The sequence below is a fragment of the Chiloscyllium plagiosum genome, unplaced genomic scaffold, assembly GCF_037043375.1.
Source record: "Chiloscyllium plagiosum isolate Xiang-an unplaced genomic scaffold, Cpla_swu_hap1 HiC_scaffold_1, whole genome shotgun sequence".
Taxonomy (NCBI): domain Eukaryota; kingdom Metazoa; phylum Chordata; class Chondrichthyes; order Orectolobiformes; family Hemiscylliidae; genus Chiloscyllium; species Chiloscyllium plagiosum.
In genome coordinates, this window is record NW_028270139.1 from 155156370 (window position 1) to 155180977 (window position 24608).

Sequence of the window (24608 nt, forward strand, 5' to 3'; positions counted from 1 at the left end):
CTGCCTGTGTGTGCTGGGGGAAAGGTGAAGAGAAATAGAGTGAAAAATTGGGTACCCATCCTTCTTTATTGTCATACGAGCTTGTGTGTTTTCTCCGGCCGCAGACTATGGAACTCAATCATCGGAGAGGGAGGAGGAGGAGAAGGCAATGAGTGACAAAAGAAGGGAAACCTAAACCTGTAAAATTGGCAACTTCTAATGCCTAACAAGAGTGGTATTGAGAATAGTGAGGTTAAAGAGAAACATAGAAGTGGAAAACACTATTACCAAATGAAAGAGGGATAATATTGAGTCAGAATAAAACAGAAGAAATAGGCAACTGATTTCAAATCCTACCAATTCTGCTTTACAATGACTCACTGGGCAGTGCAATCCAAGTCATTTCCTGTTCTGTTTCTCCTCTCCTTACAATCCAAAAAAGCAACTGGGTGTGCATCCACTTTACGTTAGAAAACAGGGAACTCATCATGGTCAGGATTCATCCACCGGGATTAGGGCCTTGCAGCTTTGGGATTATTCCATAATTGCTGCTCCGTCTGGGAAACTGAGATCGTAGTGATTGTAGGCATTGAGTTACCCCACTCAACGGTAATTCCCCGGTGAGCTATGTTTAGCATGGTGGAGAAAGTGAGGTCTGCAGATGCTGGAGATTAGAGTTGAAAGTGAGGTGCTGGAGGAGCACGCAGGTCAGGCAGCATCTGAGGAGCCGAAGAATTGACATTTCGGGCCAGCTGAAGGACTTATGCCCGAAATGTCGATTCTCGTGCTCCTTTGGATGCTGCCTGACCTGCTGAGCTTCTCCAGCACCACTCTCTTGGTTCTTGTGTCAGTTAACATGGCTTAAAACAACTCACTGAGGAGATTGATGTGAAGAGACTTGTCACGTGCTAGACATGTTAATGCAAAGCTGAAAATGTGTTGCTGGAAAAGCGCAGCAGGTCAGGCAGCATCCAAGGAGCAGGAGAATTGACGTTTCGGGCATGAGCCCTTCTTCAGGAATGAGGAAAATGTGCCAAGCAAGCTAAGATAAAAGGTAGGGAGAAGGGACTTGGGGTACGGGCGTTGGAAATGCGATAGGTGGAAGGAGGTTAATGTTGTGGTTCTGTTCACCGAGCTGAAAATTTGTGTTGCAGACATATCGTCCCCTGTCTAGGTGATATCCTCAGTGCTTGGGAAGGAGATTAAGGTGAGGGTGATAAGGTGAGGGTGATAGGCCGGATTGGGGGTGGGGGCGGAGAGGTCAGGAAGATGATTGCAGGTTAGGAAGGTGGTGCTAAGTTCGAGGGTTGGGACTGAGACAAGGTGGGGGGAGGGGAAATGAGGAAACTGGAGAAATCTGAGTTCATCCCTTGTGGTTGGAGGGTTCCTAGGCGGAAGATGAGGCGCTCTTCCTCCAGTCGTCATGTTGCTATGGTCTGGCGATGGAGGAGTCCAAGGACCTGCATGTCCTTGGTGGAGTGGGAGGGGGAGTTGAAGTGTTGAGCCATGGGGTGGTTGGGTTGGTTGGTCCAGGTGTCCCAGAGGTGTTCTCTGAAACATTCCGCAAGTAGGCATGTTAATGCAAAGAGTTTGTAATTTGATATTTACAGGATTTGGGCAGTACTTCTAGGCCAGCATTTATTACCCACTCTTAAGGTAAATTTGACCATAATATAGTGGGCTCATTCAACATCGCTTCATAACCTACTTAGTTTCTGCTCTTCAGCCTTGCTTGTGATGTTCAAGGCAGTACTGTCATGGATAGAGTGGAAAGCATGCAGTTCTTCCCCAGAGTGGAGGGGTCAATTAGTAGCGGAGACGGGTTCAAGGTGTGGGGGTGGTGGTGGTGGGGGGCGCCGGGGGTGGAGGAGGTGCAAGTTCAAAAGAGATGTACGAGGCAGGTTTTTGCAGCTCACGGGTGGAAGCAGGCACAACAGGAGCATTCAAGAGGCTACTGGACAAATACATGAATCGGAAGGGAATAGAGGAATACGGATCCTGTAAGTAAAGACAGTTTTAGTATGGAAGGGCAAAATGTGTCAGTGCAGGGTTGGAGGGCCGAAGGGCCTGTTCCGGTGATGTATTCTTCTTTCTTTTGTTCTTTGACCCTGGCATTTTAACTTCACTTTTCAATCAAATGAAAAAAGATGAGAATGGGGGTAGATCTCACAATTTTTTGTGCAAGGGAAAATTGTGCTGAATATAACTTGAAAGTCCATTGACTCTCTTGGCCAATGTATCTCAACTGTATTGATTAAAATCACTAAAAAAGAGACCCCGTTCCCCTGACATCGAAGTAACCTGAAGATCTGTTTAGCACAACGTCTAATCTTATTCCTTGTGGATCTAAATTTTCTTTATTTTGATCCAAGGAGAAACACTTAATAATCTTTCTCTTTCATTTCCCCTCCCACTCCCGCTGACTCTATATATAGATATATTTAAAGCAATGTTAAACAATTGAATTTAATCTTTGAAATATAGCATTCTTAAATTACACCCTGTAAATATGTAGAATACTTTTTTTTTGCATTTTTTTTTCTCTTGTTTCTCCATTGTGGCAATATTTCTAAAAATACAAAAGCTGGTGTTCAGGAAACAGTCACCTCATGAAAACAACTGTCTTCTGTCATCAGGCGATGGAGTCACCAAACAGGAAGTCGTCAAAAGGGAGACTCAGAGTTGACGTCTTTCCCTTAATGGTGAAATCAGTCTGGAAGTGATAAGCCCCAGAGTTCATAAGAACCAAAAACATTTCCTCTTAGACTTTTTTGGTTCAGTCCTGGTAGGTTGCCGTGGTATTGGCGATTCTTCCTGCTTGTTAGGTGTGCCAGGTTGCTCTGAACTTTGACCTGCGTCTGTTTCCATGGAGCTCAGGACCCTATGAAATCTGACTTCCTGCTGCCTGAAATCATGTTCCACACTGTAAACAAAAGAAAAATAAAAAGAAGTTATTTCTTCTATACAGCAATTTTCTCCATTTCTCTGCTGTTCAGATAGGTTGGCATGTTTCCATGGACTCTAATGGCTCTCTCCAGACAATCATAGATTCTTAAAACACTTGAGGAGGTTGTTTCGCCCATTGTGCTTTCAAATCAAACTCTACTCTACAAATCTTTACCCAATGATCTGAAGTTTTTTTTCCTTTTGGTAGTATTTATAAAATTCCCTTTGAAAGTTCTTATTGAATCTAGTCCCGTTACTCTTTTAGGCAGGGCGTTCCTGATCAGAGCTGACTAGGCAATCTCCTCACCGTCCCTCCTCCCCACCATCATTTAAAAAAAAAATAATGATCTTAAATCTGTGACCCTCTGATCAGACACAATAACTTCTTCATGTTTGCTTTCCCAACTAAGGCCATTCAGCCCATTGAGTCTGCTTCAGCATTCAGTAAGATCACAGCTGATCTGATAACTCTTAACTCCACTTTCCTGCATTTTTCCCATAACCCTTCACTCCCTTCCTGATTGAAAAATCTCCGTTCCAGCGATTCTCTCTGCACTCCAAGTTCTTGACTACCTTCCAGACTGTTGCTGCTGAGGCATACAGTTAGGAAATCAGGAAGATCGGAGAAGGGTTAAGCCACCGCAGTCATACCTGAGCAGGGGAAGGCTGCTTCATTCGAGAGAGATGATTGGAGTTGGTTTAACCTGAGAGTCATCAGGCCACAGGAAAAAGGAGAGGTTGAGAATTGGACCAGCCATTAAATTTCATCAAAGTAGCTACAAAGACTTACTCCAGCGCTTCAAGAAGAAAGTTCACTACCACCTTTTTGGGACATCAGGAAACTTGTCAGCCAAGCTCAAATCCTGAAGACGAATCCTTGAAACAAATTATCACTCTTCTTATTGTGTTATCTGCATGCAACAATGATTTTCTTATTCAGTAAATCAAACTGCTGTCACAACATGTTTCAAGCGACAAGTTTTTGCTTGTAAAATGCAGAATTGCACTTTACTCACAGCACATCTGAAGGAGTATGCAGCCTTTCTCTGCATGAGGTATCTGTGTGTGTTCATTTTAAAGTGATATCAAGATACAAGATCAGCGATGTAATTGGAAAGTGTATCAAAAAGTTGTTTCAGCTGAATCAATATTAAATGCACTATGAGATGGATCCTATCAGACACTGAGAAAGGGAGACTGCACCTTTCATACATTGTCACTTTCGTCACTCTCCTGCCTTTACAATTGCTTCAGTTCAGCTCCAGTGGGTCCTTTTAGAACAAGTCAGATTGAATGATGTACTGTGCACCATTTCTACAGTCCAGAAGTGTTTAAAGTCATGAATTACAACATTGCATGATCTTGAAGGGAAGGTGGGTTTCCAGGATTGTAAACTCTCAGATCGATTGGGAACACTCGGATTTCAGTTTCCCAGCCTGTGCTGAATCATTTTGAATTTTTTTTTAACCTCCTCAAACAAAGCTTTCTACACATGGAATCTATGTCGTGAATTCACTGAATTCAGGACTTTCCAAAATCCACCCTCTTGCTTAATTTGCAAAACGTTTTCCTCCGAGTTGACTCCCTGAAAATTGACTGTTCTTCAAAAGTGGTTGTGGGGGTCAGTTAGCTTATTGTCTGGATGGTTGTTTGCGATTCGATGTAACACCATAGTGCAACTTCAGGTCCTGCACCATGAAGGTCCCACTATCGTGATTGTAGTGATTGGAACCAGGTGGATCTCATTGACTAGGAGATTCTTGATTGGGGTTGTTAATCTGGGCCAATCTGGAAAGTCCTGGCGAATCGATGTAACCAATTAGAATTGGAGATTCTTGATTGGGGTTGTTAATCTGGGCCAATCTGGAAAGTCCTGGCTAACCGATGTAACCAATTAGAATCTCCTCAGTTTAAGGGACTGACTCTGAGAAAAAAAATGATTAAAAAGAAAAAAATATAACCAGGGGATTTAGAATCTCCTCAATTCAGAGACTGACTCCAAGCTGGCTGGCCACAGCCAGTGTACTGTGCACAAGTAAACAAAGGGTGACTGGGTGATGGGATACCACCCTCTGTGCAGTTATTTCAGTGTCCCTGCCTGTCACCTGAGGCATGGTGACCCTCAGATTAACCTATCATCAGTTGTCCCTCTCCAATGAGAGAGCAGTTCTCTGGGACAATAGCAACTTCATTGGTTGTAAAGTACTTGAGGATGTCCTGAAGTTGGAAAAGGCTGTACATAAATGTACATTTGAGTTTTTGTAATTTTACATTTCAGCCATCCCAAATTTAAACATGGGTGAATGTCTATCCTGATCACTGGAGTCACATTCTTACCAATTGCCATAATCCGGTGGGTGGCACGGTGGCACAGTGGTTAGCACTGTTGCCTCACAGCGCCAGAGACCCGGATTCAATTCCCGACTCAGGCGACTGACTGTGTGGAGTTTGCACATTCTCCCCGTGTCTGCGTGGGTTTCCTCCGGGTGCTCCGGTTTCCTCCCACAGTCCAAAGATGTGCAGGTCAGGTGAATTGGCCATGCTAAATTGCCTGTAGTGTTAGGTAAAGGTGTAAATGTAAGGGAATGGGTGGGTTGCGCTCCAGCAGGTCGGTGTGGACTTGTTGGGCCGAAGGGCCTGTTTCCACACTGTAAGTAATCTAATCTAATCTAAAAAAAATCCCACTCAACTGCTGTCTTGAATCCCACTGCGACTTAATCCAGAATTGTACTTCTAATCTCCTGGAGTTGATGGATTTGACATCTCTAGCTCATTTGGAAAGTTTCTTTTTAATTCGTTGGTTACAGAGGTGTGAATTGCTGATGTAGCCAGCACTGGTCCAGAATTGTGGAAAAGGTTTTGCGAATCTGGAGAGTTCCTGCCCAGTGAAGCAGTTGTGACTACCTCATTGAATGTTTTTAAGGCAGAGATAGATTAATTTTTGAACAATAAAGGAATTAAGGGTCATGGTGAGAGGGTGGGTAAGTGGACTGAGGCCATGAAAAGATCAGCTATGACCTTATTGAATGGTGGAGCAGGCTCGAGGGGCCAGATGGCCTACTCCTGCTCCTAGTTCTGATGTAAAGTGGTGGTCAGTCTCATCCTTAGACAGCTACAGTCTTTATGGTAAGATGCTTCATCAGTGCTTGTCTTACTGTTTCACACAAAGCACTGTTTTGTTTTTATTTGTCATTGTAGTGTCACATTCAGAAAAGTCAAAGAGCGTTAACTGTAGTTTCCATCAGGTACTCCATGGGGAAAACAACATCTCTCATTTCACTGACCATGGTGTTTGTTCACCAGCTGAAGTGGGATCTCCTTCTCCAATGACCATTGGCATGTTTCGGTATTAATGTTGGTGTAAAGTGGTAATTTTCCCCCCTCCCCATAAATGTCAATAAATAAATCTTTATGAATTTCTAAAACAAGAGAATGAAAACTCAGCAGCGTACAGCGCAATGCTTATTAAAAGCTGATTCCTGTAGTCTCTGAGCTGTGTAGATTTTGCATGCCTTGCAGCCAAAATCTCTGGAACCTGTGTAATCTCATTTATTTTTATGTGCAATAAAGTGGAAAATAGCTGGAACATTATTTGAAAGAGCTGATAGACGAGGTTAGATGTTATTAAAAGAAATTAAAAATTGATTTCTGCCAAATGTGCAGGCAGTAGCGATTTCATGGAATTTTAACTTTAATATTTCTGTGATTTAATAATCCTAATATAAGAAGTTTTTTTTCCTTAAGAGAGACGACAAAATGCCTGTTTTTTTTTTGTTCTCAGTGATGTGCAGGGTTATTTACAGTCAAACCATGAATATTGCACAGAGTATCCTGTTCCTTCAGTGTTGAGATCGGATAAGGAGCAGTCTGAAGAAAAAGTAGAGATGCACTGTCGCACCTTAGTAATTGAATCACAATCCAAGTTGATTCAAAATCCTAACAATCATTTCATTTTTTTCCAACCATACCTCCTTTAACATTAACACTCACTGATGGAGTTACTATCTGTGATTGAACTTTGCCTCTCCATTCCCTTAGATAATCCCCATCTAAATCCACGTCAATCTATTGGTTTCACCAGCTTAAACTGTACCTTCTGCACTGCGTTCCTTTTCAAATCTGCCATCCTTACCTAGTTTGACCTGCATATGTCTCTGGGCCCACAGCAACATGGTTGACCCATGGGCAATAAATGCTAGCCCAGCCAATGATGCCCTTATCTCAGGAATAATCCAAAAAAAAAGACAAGTTCACAGTTGCCAACTCAGTTCCCCTATCTATATCCTCTACGACCTTTCCATACCTTACTTTTCTACTATGGTTGTATCATCAGTAAGTTTAACAATTCAGTTTATGCATCCAAGGCATTTGATTGATTTGTTGTCACATGTAGTGAGATACAGTGAAAAGTGTTGTTTTGCGTGCTCTACAGGCAGATTGTACCATACAAAGTGCATCAGGGTAGCAGAACAGAGCGCAGAATACAGTGTTACAGCTGGAGAGAAGGTGCAACATTGTTTATAATTTACAAATTATATATTTATTATTTACACAATTTATATCAATTATTAATACTTGCAGCTTCAGCACTGGTCTCCATTCATTAAATCCTGTCAACCTGATTTGGATCCATCCTCCACTTCTCATGCGCTAGCCAATCCTGTACCCATGATAATATGCTACTCCTGGCACTATAAGCATTTATTTTGCACAGTGACCTTTGATGTAGCACCTTGTCAAATGCTTGCTAGGAATTTATGTACAGTGTATCCACTGGTTCTCCATTATGTCTGTTGCTTGTTACTTTCTCAAGGAATTCTCATAAATTAACAACTTCCGTTTCACAGAACAAATTTGACTTTGCCTCATTGTGCAGGGTTCGGCGAGTTCCACAATATTATCCCTAAATCAAATTCCAGCATTTTCCTACAATTGATGTTTGGATATATAGCATGTAGTTTTCTGTTCTGAGACACTCCCTTCCTTGGACATTTGCTATTTTCCAATCTGATGGGACTTTTCCAGAATTTAGGGAGTTTTGGAAAAATTAAAGTCAATGCATTTGCTATTTCAGCAGTCATTTCTGCTTACACCTTCGGATGAAATTCATCAGGGCGAGAAGATTTGTCAGATTTTAGCTCTAACAATTTTCTGAGCACTCTTTCTCTGATGGTTGCTGTCTTTCATATTCTGAATTATTCACAATTATTTCTGCGGTGTTATTTGACACCAAAATTGGAGGTGTAGTGGACCTCAAAGAGGGTTACCTCAGATTACAACAGGATCTTGACCAGATGGGTCAATGGGTTGAGAAGTGGCAGATGGAGTTTAATTCAGATAAATGCGAGGTGCTGCATTTTGGGAAAGCAAATCTTAGCAGGACTTAGACACTTAATGGTAAGGTCCGAGAGGGTATTGCTGAACAAAGAGTTCTTGGAGTGCAGATTCATAGCTCCTTGAAAGTGGAGTCGCAGGTAGATAGGATAATGAAGACGGTGTTTGGTATGCTTTCCTTTATTGGTCAGAGTATTGAGTACAGGAGTTGGGAGGTCATATTGTGGCTGTACAGGACAATGATTAGGCCACTGTTGGAGTTTTGCGTGCAATTCTGGTCTCCTTCCTATCGGAAATATGTTGTGAAACTTGAAAGGGTTCAGAAAAGATTTACAAGCATGTTGCCAGGGTTGGAGGATTTGAGCTATAGGGAAAGGTTGAACAGGCTGGGCCTGTTTTCCCTGGAGCGTCGGAGGCTGAGGGATGACCTTAAAGAGGTTTACAAAATTATGAGGGGCATGGATAGGATAAATAGGCAAAGTCTTTTCCCTGGGGTTGGGGAGTCCAGAACTAGAGGGCATAGGTTTAGGGTGAGAGGGGAAAGATATAAAAGAGACCTAAGGGACAACTTTTTCACACAGTATGTGTATGGAATGAGCTGCCAGAGGAAGTGGTGGAGACTGGTACAATTGCAACATTTAAGAGGCATTTGGATGGGTATATGAATAGGAAGGGTTTGGAGGGATATGGGCCAGGTGCTGGCAGGTGGGACTACGTTGACTTGGACATCTGGTCAGCATGGACGGGTTGGATTGAAGAGTCTATTTCCATGCTGTACATCTCTATGACTCTATTTGTACTCTCTGTATTGAAGGCAGTCACAAAATATCTGTTCCATTCATCTGTCATTCAGGTATTTTTCATTAGTGATTCCCCAGACTCATTTGGGGAGCAGTGGTCACAATGTTCACTCTTTCCTTTTTAAATACCCGTGGCAACTCTTACTACCTGTTTTTCTCATACTAGCTAGCTTTCTCTCATACTCTAGTTTCTCCCTCCTTATTCATCTTTTAAACTGTCCTTGTTTGTTTTAATGTTCTATCCAACCTTTTGAACTGCCACTCATCTTTTCAATTAGTTTAACATGCTTTAACCTCTTTAGTTAATGAATTGGGAGGCACAGTGGCTCAGTGGTTAGCACTGCTGCCTCACAGCGCCAGGCACCTGGGTTCAATTCCTGCCTTGGGCGACTTTCTGTCTGGAGTTTGCACATTCTCACTGTGTCTGTGTGCGTTTCCTCCGGGTGCTCCAGTTTACTGCTACGTTCCAAAGATGTGCAGATCAGATGAATTGGTAAAGTTGACCATAGTGTTAGGTGCATGAGTCAGGGGTAAATATAGGGGAGAGGAATGGGTTTGGGTGGGTTACTTTTCAGAGGGTTTTGATTCGATTAGATTCCCTATAGTGTGGAAACAGGCCCTTCAGCCCAACAAGTCCACACCGACCCTCCGAAGAGGAACCCACCCAGACCCATTTCCCTCTGACTGATGCATCTAATGCTATGGGCACTTTAGCATGGCCAATTCACCGGGGAGGAAACCGGAGCATCCGGAGGAAACCCACGCAGACACGGGAGAATGTGCAAACTCCACACAGTCAGTCGCCCGAGGCTAGAATCGAACCTGGGAACCGAGTGCTGTGAGGCAGCAGTGCTAACCACTGAGCCACCGTGCCACCCCGGTTGGTGTGGACTTGTTGGGCTGAAGGGCCTGTCTCCATACTGTAGGGAATCTAATTTAATCTAAAAAAATGTACACTTGTGATTGGCCAAGTGCTGGAAACTGGGATAAGAATGGTTAGGTGTTTGTTTTTGACTGGCACAGGCTTAAAGGGCTGAAAGGTCTTTCCCTGCAGAGTAGATCCTTGTATCTCTAGTCAGCCACTAATGACGCGTAGACTTCCCTCTGCCAAAACACACACATTGAAAATTTCCCAAAATGACCTGGGTGTGCTCATCAATAATTCACTGAAGGCTAACATGCGTATGAAGCAGGCAATTATAAAGGTTGATGGTATGTTAGCCTTTATTCCAGGAGGATTTGAATCTCACAGTTTTGCTTCAATTGTAGAGAACCTTGATTGACCCCACCTAGAGTACTTTCTGCAGTTTTGGTCCCCTTAGGAAAGATATAATTGCCATGGAAGGAGCGCAATGAAGATTCACCAGACTTGATCCTGGGATCATGCGATATCCTATGAAGAGAGATTGGGAAGACTGGCCCTATATTCTCTCACATTTCACAGAATGAGAGGTGATCTAATTGAATGGTGCAACATATTTCAAGGAATAGACAGGTAAATACAGATTAAGATGTTTCCCCTGATTTAGGAGTCTTAGAACCAATACAAAATAAGGGAAATGCCATTGAGGACTGAGATGACGAACAATCTACTCAAAAAGTTGTGAATCTTTGGAGTCCTCCACCCCAGAGGTCTGCAGAAGCTCAGTGATGGAGTGTGCTTAAAAGTAGAGATTGACAGATTTCTCATCACCAATGATGTAAAAGGTTGTAGGATTAGTGTGGGAAAAAAGGACTGAAATGGGTGATTGCCTTTGATCATGTTGAATAGCTGTCGATTGCCCCTATGTAAGGTTTGTTTGGGATGCTTTGCTGCCATGAATCTCCCTTTGTCTTTGGTTGATCCCATAATTAGTAGGAGAGGACACACCATCTAGAAGAGGCACTGTTCTTAGATAGTAAGAATATTTACTACATGATATCACTAAGTACAACTATAGTTGGTCACACATGATTACCAAGATCTTAAGGAGCTGGTCCAGATGCATCAGCTCCCTTTGGAAGCTGGAGTATAATTCCTTGTCTCTATCTACAGACAGTAGGATGGCTGCAGCTAATATAAGGCAGGGGTGGGTTCTTCATGTGGGATATAGATAAAATAGTGTTACTTCTGCAATCATAATTACTTATGCAAGGTAAATGAACTCACACCAGTGTATAATTGTTTCAACCAAGAGCTGAGTCAACAAGAATGAAAACTATGTGAAGGAAATAAACAATTGTTTTTGTATTAGCTAAAATGTGCATACAAGAATGAAATGTGCCTGCAAACAATGGTAGATGTTACAGACAAATAGATAAGGTGCTGTGAGGGGAGGGGGTTAAGCTAGATATGCCTGTACAAACAGTAGTTATAAGCATCTATTTCCCGCTTCTGCAAAAACAAGAGCAAACCACAATCAAGAAGTCATAAGGTCATAAGATCATAACAAGTAAGGGAAACAGATGGTAGTGAAGGAGGATATACCTAACAATGGCCCATGGCGGGATGTGGCCAAACGGCCTTGTGAGGCCAGAAATAAGCATTTTGTCACAGACAAGCCGGATAAGGCAAGACATAAACAAGAGTAATGGGCGCCGGTCTTAGAGAGGTGGGAGATGTAAACAGGGGAGGAGCAATGGGATGAAAGAACAGAAACGAATTACATAAATATAGTGTACTAGTTGAATTCAGTGTGTGTGTGTGACTGCCTTAGTGCACAGTAGACACCACATCCCTCTCGCAAGAGCGAAATAAATGACGCCACTGATTCAGATCTTGTCTCGGACTGAAATTATTGAAGTGCGTGAGCTTCATTTCTCACATACAGATACTGATTTTCCTGCTCCTCGAATGCTGCCTGACCTGCTGTACTTTTTCAGCACCACTCTAACCTTGCAGCTAATATAACATGAACATTACCTCCTTATGCAACATCGTAAAACTGAAAGAACTGTGAATGCTTTAAATCAGAAACAAAAACAGAAATTGATGGAAAAGCTCAGCAGGTCTGTGGAGAGAAATCAGAGTTAAGGTTTCTGGTCGAGCAACCATTCCTCGGAAGCAACCCGAAACGTTAATTCTGATTTCTCTCCACACAGATATTGCTAGCCCTGCTGAGCTTTCCCAACAATTTCTGTGTCCGTTTCTTATATACCATCTACCTGACTCACATGTCTCCACTGCCAACCAGAATGCCCAGTACCCTTCAGCCATAGCAGCCCAGGGCCATCTGGATCAGGACAATCTGTGTGGAGTTCCTTGCAGACCTAGTAGTGACCACTGTTGAGTTCTGTCTGGCCACAGATCCCACTAGCAGGAATTCCTCCCATTTCCCTGGGGGTGGGTGGGAGGATGTCTGACCCTCCACTTGCTTCGGCTGTTCCCCATGTTTTGTCACTGTTGGGGTTGCCTTTGAAAAAACTCCATTGGTTTGGAACCAATGTTTCTTCCAGGCGGTGATCTTTATTCCAACAGCCGCACACACCATCCCCCATATAAATTCCAGGCCTACCTATGCTTCACAATACTGTGATATTCCACCATGATGTGATGAATCGTATTATTTTTGAAGAGTTGTTTGTAAGTCAGAACGCTCGAGCTCTGATGAAAATGTCTCCACTTTAACACATTCTCTTTCCACTGTTCTATTAAAGCTTTTCGTCATCTCTTCCAACTCTCTCCATAAATCGTCTGTCAAGCCCCATGAGATGTTTGCTGCATTAAAAATGCAGCTGAAGTGCAATTTGCAACAGTTGGGAAGCTGTAATCACAAACTCATGCAAACCGTAAGCTTTATAAATTTGTGAGGGAGTGATAATCCCATTGTTATGTGAATACACGTTCGACATCACCTAACAGTTCATTCAAAAAGCCAGCTAAGTGGGAAGCAGCATTCAGCGATCCTGAGGACAAGGCAATGCCTAACCTTTTAGTCCATAACTTCACAGTTAGTGGAAAAAAAGAACTTATCTCAAATTGCTTTTAGTGCAATTAAAACAGGAAGAGAATTGATATCAATCTGCAATATGGAAAAGAGACTTCACAGTAGGTAATTACAGCACAGAGCTGATGTCCAAAGCGTGCTTGGAATGCATTTGCGATCAGTCACAATAGGAGTCCAACAGCAAATTACACTCCCTGTTGCCAATAGCCACTAATCAATTCAAATTGAATGCCATCCATTTCAGTGTTGAACACCACTTTACATATGGAATTAAGTTTTACATCATATTTTAGCCATCTAAAAGCATGAACAAAAGGCAGTCCATTAGATTCTTGCTCATTATAACGAGGGCAGTTCTCATTAACATAAGAACTAAAGGAAGGGAGAAACAAGGGTTGAAGTGTTTGGATGTGAACGCTTTTTTTGGCTTCATCTCTGATTTGTTCAGTTTAATTATCAAGTTAGGTGTGCGATGGAATATCCCCCACGTGCCTGAGTGAGTGCACCTGCAGTGACATTCAAGAAGCTCGACTCTATTCCAGGATCAAACTGTCTGCGTCACATTAAATGATCACTCCTTCCAACACTGGTGCACCATATATCATCCATTACGGCAACTGGTCCAGGCTCCCTCAATGTCACCTTACAAACCCGTGACTTCTCCTGCCAGGTTTCCTTTCCAAGTCATACACCATCCTGTCTTGATAGATATCAAAGTAACTTCATCGCCACTGAGTCAAAGTCCTACTTACTGCCTAATAGTACTGTGCTATTACCTTTACTACGAGGATTCTAGTGGCTCATCAAAAAGGCTTTCTGTATTCTTTCGTAGAAATTGAGCATCACTGACAAGGCCAGCATTATATTGCCTATCCCTTATTACCATGGCACTGACTAACATCCCATCCCATTTCAAAGGACTTAAGAGTCAACCACATTGCTGTAGGTCTGAAGCGACATGTAGGACAGACCAGATAAGGATGGCAGATTTCCTTCCCAAAACGCAATAGTGAACCATAGTAGATTTTAACGACAATCAATGTTAGTTGGTTGGTCCATCCTCAGATGTTTGTAACCAACTACATCACATAGAATCTCTAGCATGGGAAAAGATAACATACTTCAGCCCAGAAGACTCCTCTTCATTTAACTTGACCAGCCTGACATTCTCCTTCTTAATCTCTCCTGTGTTTATTTAGCTTCCCCTTCAATGTGTTAGTTCTATTTGCCTCAGTCACTTTGTGTGGTGGCAATGTCCACATTCTCTGAATAGAGGTTCCTCCTGAAATCCCACTAGATGGATTGATTGATTGGCCATCTAATCCTCAGGCTTGTTTGTTTTGAAGAAACATCTTCTTTACATCCAGCCAACTGAATCATTTCACAACCTTAAATGCCTTTGTTTGAGCTCAGATTTCACTTTTTTTTTATTTTAACCTGACCCATGGAAGAACTGGAAGGATAAGGTGCAATGCTGCGTTTACATCCTTTCATTTTACCCCATTTGAATTGAACAGAGTGTAGTATCAAGTACAGAGTTAAAGAAGTTGCCTGACTTTTCCTGGCTGGATCACAATGCCAAACTTCAGTGGGAAACTAGCAATGGAAACTAGCTAGTGGGAGTAAATGCTAGCCTTGCCAGCGATACCCACATCCTGTGATCAAATAAAACAAAATATATAAAGAGCTAAAAGAAAGAAAAAATTCTAACCAACCCTTAAGTGTCTATGTGTATGAAGATCAATTAAGTATTCTTGTAGAAAGTTCCACAGACTCAGGTAGCAATCTTTTGGGAGACTAAATAGTTAGATTTCAAGAACACAGAGACGGTACAGTGTGGCGCTGGAGAAAGTACAGCAGGTCGGGCAGCATCCGGGGAGCAGGAGAGTCAATGTTTCAGGCAGGACCCTTCATCAGGACCCAAGTACACAACAAACCCATCAGCATTTCTATCTTGGGATGGTCAGGTTAAAATTGACCCCTCCTTCAGTCCTCCCGAGGTTCTCAATCGTGACCAAATTAAATCGTGACTGAAGTTTAAATATGGATTTCTAATTAATTCGAATGCTCTTATTATGAAAAATAGGTGGAAATGATATTCCCAAATTGACAAAGTCTTAAAATGTACTGAGTTATAATCTCCTGAAAATGAATCCTAAAGCATATTGTAAAATCCCTCATTTATATAAAAGTAAACTTATCATTTATATTGGAAGTACATCAAACGCACTTCTCTTATTTCAAAGTATTTAACATTTATATTAGAAAGCACGCCATGCTAGTTCTCATTATCATAAGCCTCATTAATACAAACATGTAACTTTCCACCAACTTCCCAATAGCAAGTTAATTAAAGGCGACAGACCAGCTCTGATCAACATGACACTTTTCAAGGTGCTTTTTTACAAAATAAAGGAAACGGTCCCAATTTTTACACTCACTGATCCATATTTCGAAAGAAAATATGTTTCTTTAGTTCAGTGGAAAAATGTCCATCATTTTTCAGCTGCCTTTTTCTCTCTCTCTCTTGACTGCCAAATTATCTTGGTCAAATTTAATTATAAGTCAATTTATTCCAAGCAAATTTCTTGCAGTTGATTGACAGCTATGCAAATTTATTTTATAACGTTTTGAAGGAAAAATGAAGAAATCAGAAAGCGAACACTTTAGAGAAAGTTCCTCACCAGCAGAAAGCATGTTACCAGAACAAGATTGAGAACTCTGCAATTCTAAATCACTACAGCTAAATACTAATCTGAAAGCTTGGGAATTTGCTTTCAACTGATAACCTGCATCACAAATAAATGGTATCTTCTTGACAAAGGAGCCAAAATGTCTTCTGTGTGTTGTTGCTTCTTAAAAGTCGAAGTCATTTATGGAGGAATTTTGACTGTTGTCCAGTAAAGCAATTAAACTCTGACTGACTTTGCTGAATAATTAACTTCCCATTGACTCATGACAATGTTTACCTCACAACAATCGAGGTCTTAAAGACACACAGTGTCCCTTCCAAAAACCGTGCCAATGCCAGCCATTCCCATCCCCACTACATTAAAAATACTGCCCCACTATGAGTTACAAATAGACACAGAAAAGACACAAGTAAAATGAGACATTACGGTATCACTGTTCTTTGATTAGTAATGAAAGTTCCCTGTCAGGGTTCATGGTTTTCTTTGTGAAAGGCTTATCCTCATGAGACGAGTTTTGAATGGAATAAAGAACTATTCTCTTTATTTAATTTCAATAGAGCCTAAGCAAAATGGAAAGGTAGATAAGGAAACTGACTTCCTTTTGTGTTTGGTTTGCTTGGATGGCAAATCAAATTAAATCTTTACTCAACAGCTTTGAATCTGTTCTGTTTGAAAAATGCTGCGGCTGAGCTTTTCTTTTTCTGTTATTGTTTAAAGGGTCCTGATTCAATTTTGATGGAGCAAGCAATTTAAAAAAAATTCCATACAAGCAGTCTCTGTTTAATTCTGACCATGTCGTTGATAAAATATAACTAATTCTTGTCAAAGGTTTCTGTCTCTCCGCCATCTTGGTACAGCGGCCAGTTGCATTTCCAATTAAATGTGAATAAGGTATAAACAGAAAGGGAGTCATTTCATGCAGTGTAACATTTTGGAAGGGGTTTTGAGGGTAAATAATGGCAGATTTTTTTTTACTAAACCTTGGGGCCTAGACTTGAGATGTTAAAGAGGAAATGACATCACATTTTCTTTACATCCTAAAGGTTATGACAATTTGGAGTGGGACAACATATCCAATTTTTCTATGACATAAAAGTTTCAAAGGGTATTTTAGGGATTAAAAAGAGAATAAGTCATAGTCTCCTATCATAAGGAATGTTGAAAATGCTTTGTCTTGCTTGCAATGAGGTTTCCTAGATTGATACCTTATTGAGAAAGAATGTACTGGCACTGGAGGGGGTGCAGAGGAGATTCACTAGGTTGATTCTGGAGTTTAGAAGTTTGACTTATGAAGAGAGTTAAAAATCACACAACACTAGGTTACAGTCCAGCAGGTTTATTTGGAAGCACTAGGTTTCGGAGCGCTGCTCCTTCATCAGGTGGTTGTGGTCAAACAACCACCTGACGAAGGAGCAGCACTCCGAAAGCTAGTGCTTCCAAATAAACCTGCTGGACTGTAACCTAGTGTTGTGTGATTTTTAACTTTGTACACCCCAGTCCAGCACTGGCACCTCCAACTTATGAAGAGAGATTGAGTAGACTAGGACTACACTCATTGGAATTTAAAATACTGAGGAGGAGGAGGAGAGGGGCATCTCACGGAAACATATAAAATTATGAAGGGAATAACTAAGACAGAAGCAGGGAGATTGTTTTCACTGGGGGATAAAACTAGAAGTAAAGGCATAGCCTCAAAATATGGGGGAGCAGATTTAGGACTGAGTTGAGGAGGAACTTCTTCACCCAAAGGGTTGTGAATCTGTGGAATTCCCTGCCCAGTGAAGCAGTTGAGACTACCTCATTGAATGGTTTTACAGCAGAGATAGGTTGATTTTTGAACAGTAAAGGAATTAAAGGATATGGTGAGAGGGTGGGTAAGTGGAGCTGAGCCCACAAAATGATCAGCCATGGTCTTATTGAATGGCAGAGCAGGATCAAGGGGCCAGATGGCCTACTCCTGCTTCTAGTTCTTATTTCCTTACAAATGAGTGGGTTATCTTATGACGATAGACCAGACAGACTGGGCTTGTTTACACAAGAGTTTAGAAGAGTGAGAGGTTATTTGATTGGAGTTTATAAGATCTTGACTGGTCTTGGCAAGGCAGACATGGAAAAGATGTCTCCTGTTGTAGGTGGGTTCAGAAAAAGGGACACTGTTTTAAAATCTAGGACATAGATGAAAATGTTTTCTCGCTGATGGTTGTGAGTCTGGAAACCTCTGTCTCAGAAGATGGTAGAGGTGGAGTCATTGAATATTTTTATTGTGAACCTATATAGATTCTTGGTAGGCAACAGAATCAAAGGTTATCAGAGTTGAATGGGAATGTGGAACTTGGAACAAAAAGGAATTATACCCGAAATGTTAACTCTGATTTCTCTTCAAGATGCTGCTAGACCTCTTGGGGTGGCTTTGTAGCTCAGTGGTTAGCATAGTTGCCTCACAGTGTCAGGGACCTGGATTCGATTCCAGCCTCAGGTGACTGCCTGTGTGGAGTTTGCATGTTCTCCCCAATGATTTTCTTCCGGGTTTCCGATTTCCTCCCACAATCCAAAGATGTGCAGGTTAGGTGAATTGGCCAGGCTAAATTGCCCTTAGTGTTCAGAGATGTGTGGGTTAGGTGCATTAGTCAGAGGTAAATGTAGAGTAGAAGTGGAATGAGCCTGGATGGGTTACTCTTTGGAGGGTCGCTGTGGACTGGTTGGGCAAAAGGGCCTATTTTCATACTGGAAGGGTTCTATGATTCTAAGACCTGCTGAGTTTTTCCAGCAACTTCTGTTTTTGTGACAAAGAATTTATACCTTACTGACTGGTGGAAAGGAGCCAACTGCCTACTTTTGCTTTTAATTCATATCATCCAATGTTTGTATAATCACAGTTCCCAGCTCTGAAGTGAAACTACAGTAAGTAGGTGAAGATTGAATGGATTCATGGTGAGCCATGTCTCCACATTTAGTTTACTCTGGTTGAAATCTGTTTAGCAGATGCTAGTTTTGGACTGTATGTTCCCCAGCTGTGCCCATCAAAAGAAAATCTTGGGTTCAGTTTAGTTTAACTTTAATCCTTGGTCTGTGCTGGGTTCGATGATCTCGGGGTCACCACAAGCTTGTTTCCCTCACCCGGGTTCATGAACGGGATTCCTGGACTGTGTCACAATGTTGGTCTTTTTACAAGGTTACTGTGCCCTTTTCCAGAGGGGGGGTAATTGGCCAGGCTCCAACTAGGCTGGGTTTGAAAGGTATATTGGGGCCCTTTTTGTTTACATCTAACAGATAATGTCTCTGGCCTAAGGCTTCATGTCTTAAACAAAAACCGATATAATCAAAGGGGGATGGCCAGCTAGCGGGGTAGCTAGCCTTTGTTTAGATTAGAGTTTTTGATTCAGTTCAGCAGCAGTGTGTGTGAAAGGCTGCTCAGGCAAGTCTAGCTGGGTACTCTCTCTCTCTTTCTCTCTCTCTCTCTAACTTCAAGCCTGTAAGCCCTGATTTGTTTCATTTTTTACTTTTTGTGCTGGGGGATGTGTTTATTTGGACCATTGCAAGTATTTTTGGAAGACCATCAATAAGTCAGGACAGTCTGTTGCGTTTTTGGATAGGATAAGTTATCCAGTATTCTATTTTCTGTTCTTTGTGTTTCATTCTGTATTTTTGTAAATAAATTCCGTGTATTTAAAACTTGGCAGTCGAATCAGCTAATTCACTCTGGGAATATCCAATATACACTTACCTAAAACAAATAGCAAAGTTACGGTCTGGACTACCTGCTTAAAAATGTTTTGAGCCTGGTCCATAATGACTGTGAATGCTCACGTCAAAGTCTTCCAGTTGTGGTGTCTTCCAGGATATCCCAGAATGCCAGTTGAGAGCGCAAATGTCCTTTATTATGAGGGAGGCTTGGAGATGTCAAATCATCAGATTCAAAGAAGTTACATTCGTAGAACATGGGGTCACATCCTCAGGATGTTACAAAGCGTTTACAACTCTTGAAGTGCAGGTACATGCTGCCAAAAAATGGTAGTTAATTTGCAAGGCACGTTCTCACTAACAGAAAAACAATTGCTTGATTGGAACTCTATGAGATATCCTCCTTTCTTCTTCAAAGTAGGACCTTTTGTGCCCGCCTGAGAGAGCAGACAGTCTCTCAGTTTAAAACAGCATCAGCAACACGTGACTCTCCACATCGCAGCATTCCCTTATAGAGTCTCAGTGGGAAGACAGTAGCACAGCACAATATAACGGGCCTCTCAATCCAGGATGTCCAGACCTGAAGAATATGTGTTTCAATCCCACAATGGTAGTGGTGGAGTTTAAGTTCTATTTATTATTTTGGAAATGAATGCTAATATCAGTAACAAGAGAGCTGTTGATGATTGTTATCAATTATTAAAAACTCATTCAATTGATCATTGTCCTTGAGGTGTAAAACCTTGCTCAGTCTGGCCTACACATGACTCCAGACCAACAGCAATTTGAATGACTCTTAACTGTCCTCTGAAATGGCCTCATTAGGCTAATTAGGACAATTTGAGGGCAAATAGGGATGGGCATGAAATGTTGATTCCATAGCTCACAAAGAATAAAAAAGCTCGATTGTATTCTCAATCTAAAGAATTTTTAAGTAGCACGTATTGTGCTCCATAAAATATAAGGAGGTATGTCAATGTTAGATCAGGTTTTACTTCCACCCCAATAAAATCAGGTCATAGATTTAAAAATAAATATCCGAAAAGTCAATTTAATACCAGTATCAGAAATGTGACACTTTGTCAGGAATATAGAGGTAGTATTTTAGCAAGCAAAATCCTGGCATACAGAGAATTCCTTTCTTTTGTTAAAGGAGGTTAGTTATTCAAATGAGCTCGCATTTCATTACAATAGTGGAAAAAGCCATTTCTTACAAAGATGTTATCTTGTTCATTATTAATATCACATAGCATTGATTTCATTTCTCAAGCATGTTCTGTGTTTTGAAGAATCTTTGAAACTGGAGAGTGGGGAATGAAATATTGTGACCATTCCAAATATAATATCGACATGAAACTGGTAGCGTTTCAGCCCTGGGCGACTGTCTGTGTGGAGTTTGCATGGATTTTGCATGGTTTGCTCCGGTTTCCTCCCGCAGTCCGAAGATGTACAGGTTTGGTGAATTGGCCATGCTAAGTTGTCTGTAGTGTCCAGGGATGTGCAATTAGATGGAGTAGTAATGGAAAGTGCAGGGTTACTGGGATAGGGAAGGGATGGGTTTGGTGGGGCGTACTTCAGTGTGGACTCGATGGGCTCAATGGCTTGCTCCTACATTGTAGGGATTCTGTTATTCTGTTGCAAATCACCACTGTGGTTGTGCTATTGCAAATACATGGGTTCCAATTAGAGCATATCAAAGAATCATAGAATCCCTACAGTGTGGGAGAGTAAATCAGGCAGAAGTCAAATTTGATCAGGATGTTTGTGAGGGTGGATCTCTTAGATTGGAGGATCAAGATATCGAGTCCATTTGGGTGAACCTCAGAAACAGTAAGAGACAGCAAATATTGACAGGAATTATTTATAGATCACCAAAGAGTATTGGTAACATAGGGCATGATATCAGCCAGGAAATCAGAGAGGCATATAAGAGCAAATCAGTCATTACAGGGGGCACTAATCTATATGTAGACTGGGTGAACTTAATTTAACTTCATGCTGTAGAAGATGAATTCTGGAAAATATACAAGATCGTTTTCTGGAACAGTATGCTCAGGAACCAACAAGAGAATGGGTTATTTCAGATCTTGTGTTGTGCATTGAGAAATGGCTAATTAATAATCTCAACGTGAAGATGCCTTTAGGGAAGAATAAATACAATATGTGGGATTTTATGTTGAGTTTGAAGGTAATGTAGTTCAATATAAAATTAGGGTCTTACTCCAACAAAGGAAACAATGAAGATATTAATGGCAAATTAGCTAAAATGAGAAACTGCATTAAAAGGGTATGATGGCAGTTAAGCGATAACTAGCAAGTACAGAATTAGTTTATCACAAGAATACTTTCCTTTGAGGTACTAAAGAAAACAGGAGAAATGAACCAACTGTGGCTTACAAAAGAAGTTTAAAAATGGCATTGGATTGAAAGAATTGGTTTATAAAGATGCAAACAAGTAATAAATCTACAGTGAACACAAAACAACAAATGCTGGAGGTCACAGTGGGTCAGGCAGCATCCATGGAGAGAACCAAGCTAATGTTTCAAGTCTAGGTGTCTCTTCATCAGAGGTCTGATGAAGATACATTGAGACTCAAAACATGGCATTGTGTTCTTTCCGTGGATGTTGCCCGGCACGCTGTGATCACCAGAAATTTTTGTTTTCTGTTCAGATTCCAACACCTGCAGTAATTTGCTCCTACATTGTGTTTAGTGAACCTACAGATTGGGAATGTTTTAGAATTCAGCAAATGATGACCAAGAACTGAACAAAAGAAAAGGGGAAACTAGTTTATGAATGTAAACTAACAAAAAACATAAAAATACAATGTAAATGTTCCAAAGTTATTTTTAAAAGACACTTAGGAAAGGCGAATGGGGGCCAATGACGGAAGAATTCATAACAGAAAATAAGAAAATAGCCAAGAAAATAATCAAATAGTTTATGCCTGTCTCTATGGATAAAGATACGATAAATAATCAGAAGTACTAGAGAAGCAAGAAATTTCTAATGGGAACGAGAAACTGAAAGAAATTAGTATCTGTGAAAAGAATGATACTGGAGTGATTAATGAAACTGAAAGCTGATATATGCTCTGGACCTGATGGTCACATCCCAGAGTGTATAGAGGTGTCAATAGAAAAGGTGAAAATGTTAATAGTTATCTTTCAAAATGACATCATTCTTGGATGGTTTCCATCGATCGGAATATAACACCATAATTTTAAAAAGGAGGATGAGGGTAAATGGAAAACAACAGATTTTAGCTTGCATTGTTGGCAAAGTAAATGCTAGATTAAAAACAGTAAGTATTTGATAAACTCAACAGGTCTGGCAATGTGTGTGAAGAGAGAAAGAGAGTTGATACTCCGAGTCCAATATGACTTCTTCGGAACTGAAAGAAGCTGGTAAATAGATTTTGTTAACACTGTAGATAAAGGGGCAAGAAGGAGTGAGTGGAACAAATATTGAAAGTGCCAAGAGCTAAAAGAGGAGTGCTAATGGTGGTAAAGATGTAATAGAGATGTTAAATGACAGGTGTGAAAAGGAGAAAGTGGATCCATTGCTGAAAGCCAAGCCAACGAGACACAAACAAGGCACATCTGAGGGTTGTAATCAAAATGGAGGACAGAGGTCATATTGTAAAATTGTGTAACTCAACATTGAAGTCTTGATACTGTAAAGAGCCTAAGCAGAAAATGAGGTGTTGTTCCTTCATAGGAATGTGTTGAGCTTCATAGGAATACAAAGTGTACCTAGGATGGAAATGTAGGAATGGTTGTAAGATAGTTTCTTGAAAAGGTAAGCACCTGGAAGCTTGGGGTCATTCCTCTAGATTGTGACAACGCTGCTCCTTTAACAAGGTTATGTTGTCCTTGGCTTTTTTTCCCAGGGAGGTCATAAAAGACACAGACTCCAAAATGTCTGGGCTTGAAGGGTTTTAGGGCCAATTTGATAATAGCTAACAGATAGTGTCTCAGGCAAAAGGCTTTTAAGTTTAAAAAGACACTTGGACAATGAAAGGGGAGTGGCCGGTTCTCCCAGCTCAGCTTTACTCTGGTTTGGTTTGGTTTTTAGCAGTCGTGCAGAAAAACCTGCTTGAACCAAAAAAAACAGGTCCATGTTGGTACTCTGTCTCTGACTTCTCTCCTGTGAGAAGCTGTGATTTTGGGATTGTTGCATGTATTTGGAACAGCATCATTAAGTTGAGATGATCTGTGGGTTTTCAGACAGGTTAAGTCATTCGGTATTCTGTTTTCTGTGGTTTGTGTTTCATTCAGTAATCTTGTAAATAAATTCTGTTTTGTTTAAAACTAAGTGGTTTGACCAGCTGCAACATTCCGGGAATAACCGCTTTTCACCTGCTTAAAACAACTAGCAAAGTTTGGGTCTGGGCTACATTCTTGAAATGTTTTGAGGGCATCTGGCTGATCCATAACAAGACAGAGCAGAGGTGTTCTGGAAAGCAGTCACCCAGTACTCGTTTGGTCTTGCAAATGTGAAGGAGACTGCATTGTATGCATCAAATAAAGACTAGATTGAGTGCAAGTAGATTTCAAGTAAAACACTGCAAATTGATTGAAAAGAGAGGGTACAAATAAATGGGAATTCTCTGCCAGTCCACACAGTTTCTCAGGCAGATAGGAATGATCGAAGACAGACACTGGGAATAAAAGTTCGACTGGCTCAGGTACAGTGGCTCAGAAACAGAAAGCAGCAGCTTTAATGTAAAAGCTTGGAAGCCAATTAAATCTATTGTTTGCTCATTTTCCTCTGGGTGACTCATTCTTTCACTGCTGCGGCAAGTACTAGAGAGTTTGATTGATGCGTCAACAACGAGCACAATGGTCTGCCCTTACTAGCATGCAGGATGTTTCCATCATTGTGACTTTGGACTGTCAACAAAGGCAGGAGATGTCAAGGCATCTGGAACATGTTTGCTGAATCGTTGCGATTCAGGACTGCAAAGGAGAAAGGATTCAGGGACTACATCACACTGACTCTGACCCACCTCAAGGTCCTTGCTGTCTTGTTTCTGATATCTGCAAAAATGCTGTCTCAGGGATTCTGAGATCCAGGTCAAAGAAAACTCCTTAAATCTGAATGGGTAATGTTTGTCCTTGGTGGTCAGCATAAGCACTGACATTTCTGTAATCCATATAATCTGGGGAATATGAAGACTTGAGACAGAGCAGATTTATAGCAGCAAGAGTGACTTACATTTATATAACATTAGTTGCATCATTAG

At 41.1% G+C, this 24608-nt stretch overlaps 2 protein-coding genes across 3 annotated transcripts in view; one reads left to right on the forward strand and one right to left on the reverse strand.

Moving 5' to 3' along the window:
• LOC122553785 (dedicator of cytokinesis protein 2-like) overlaps positions 1 to 24608 on the forward strand; it is a 1246386-nt gene that overhangs the window by 468936 nt on the left and 752842 nt on the right. The window lies entirely within an intron of this gene.
• Positions 2427 to 24608, reverse strand: part of LOC122553933 (uncharacterized) — an 86001-nt gene continuing 63819 nt past the window's right edge. The window contains exon 3 of the mRNA XM_087991751.1: positions 2427 to 2902. Within this exon, the coding sequence (XP_087847877.1) occupies positions 2716 to 2902 (187 nt within the window). The 3' untranslated portion in view covers positions 2427 to 2715. The remainder of the gene's footprint in view (positions 2903 to 24608) is intronic.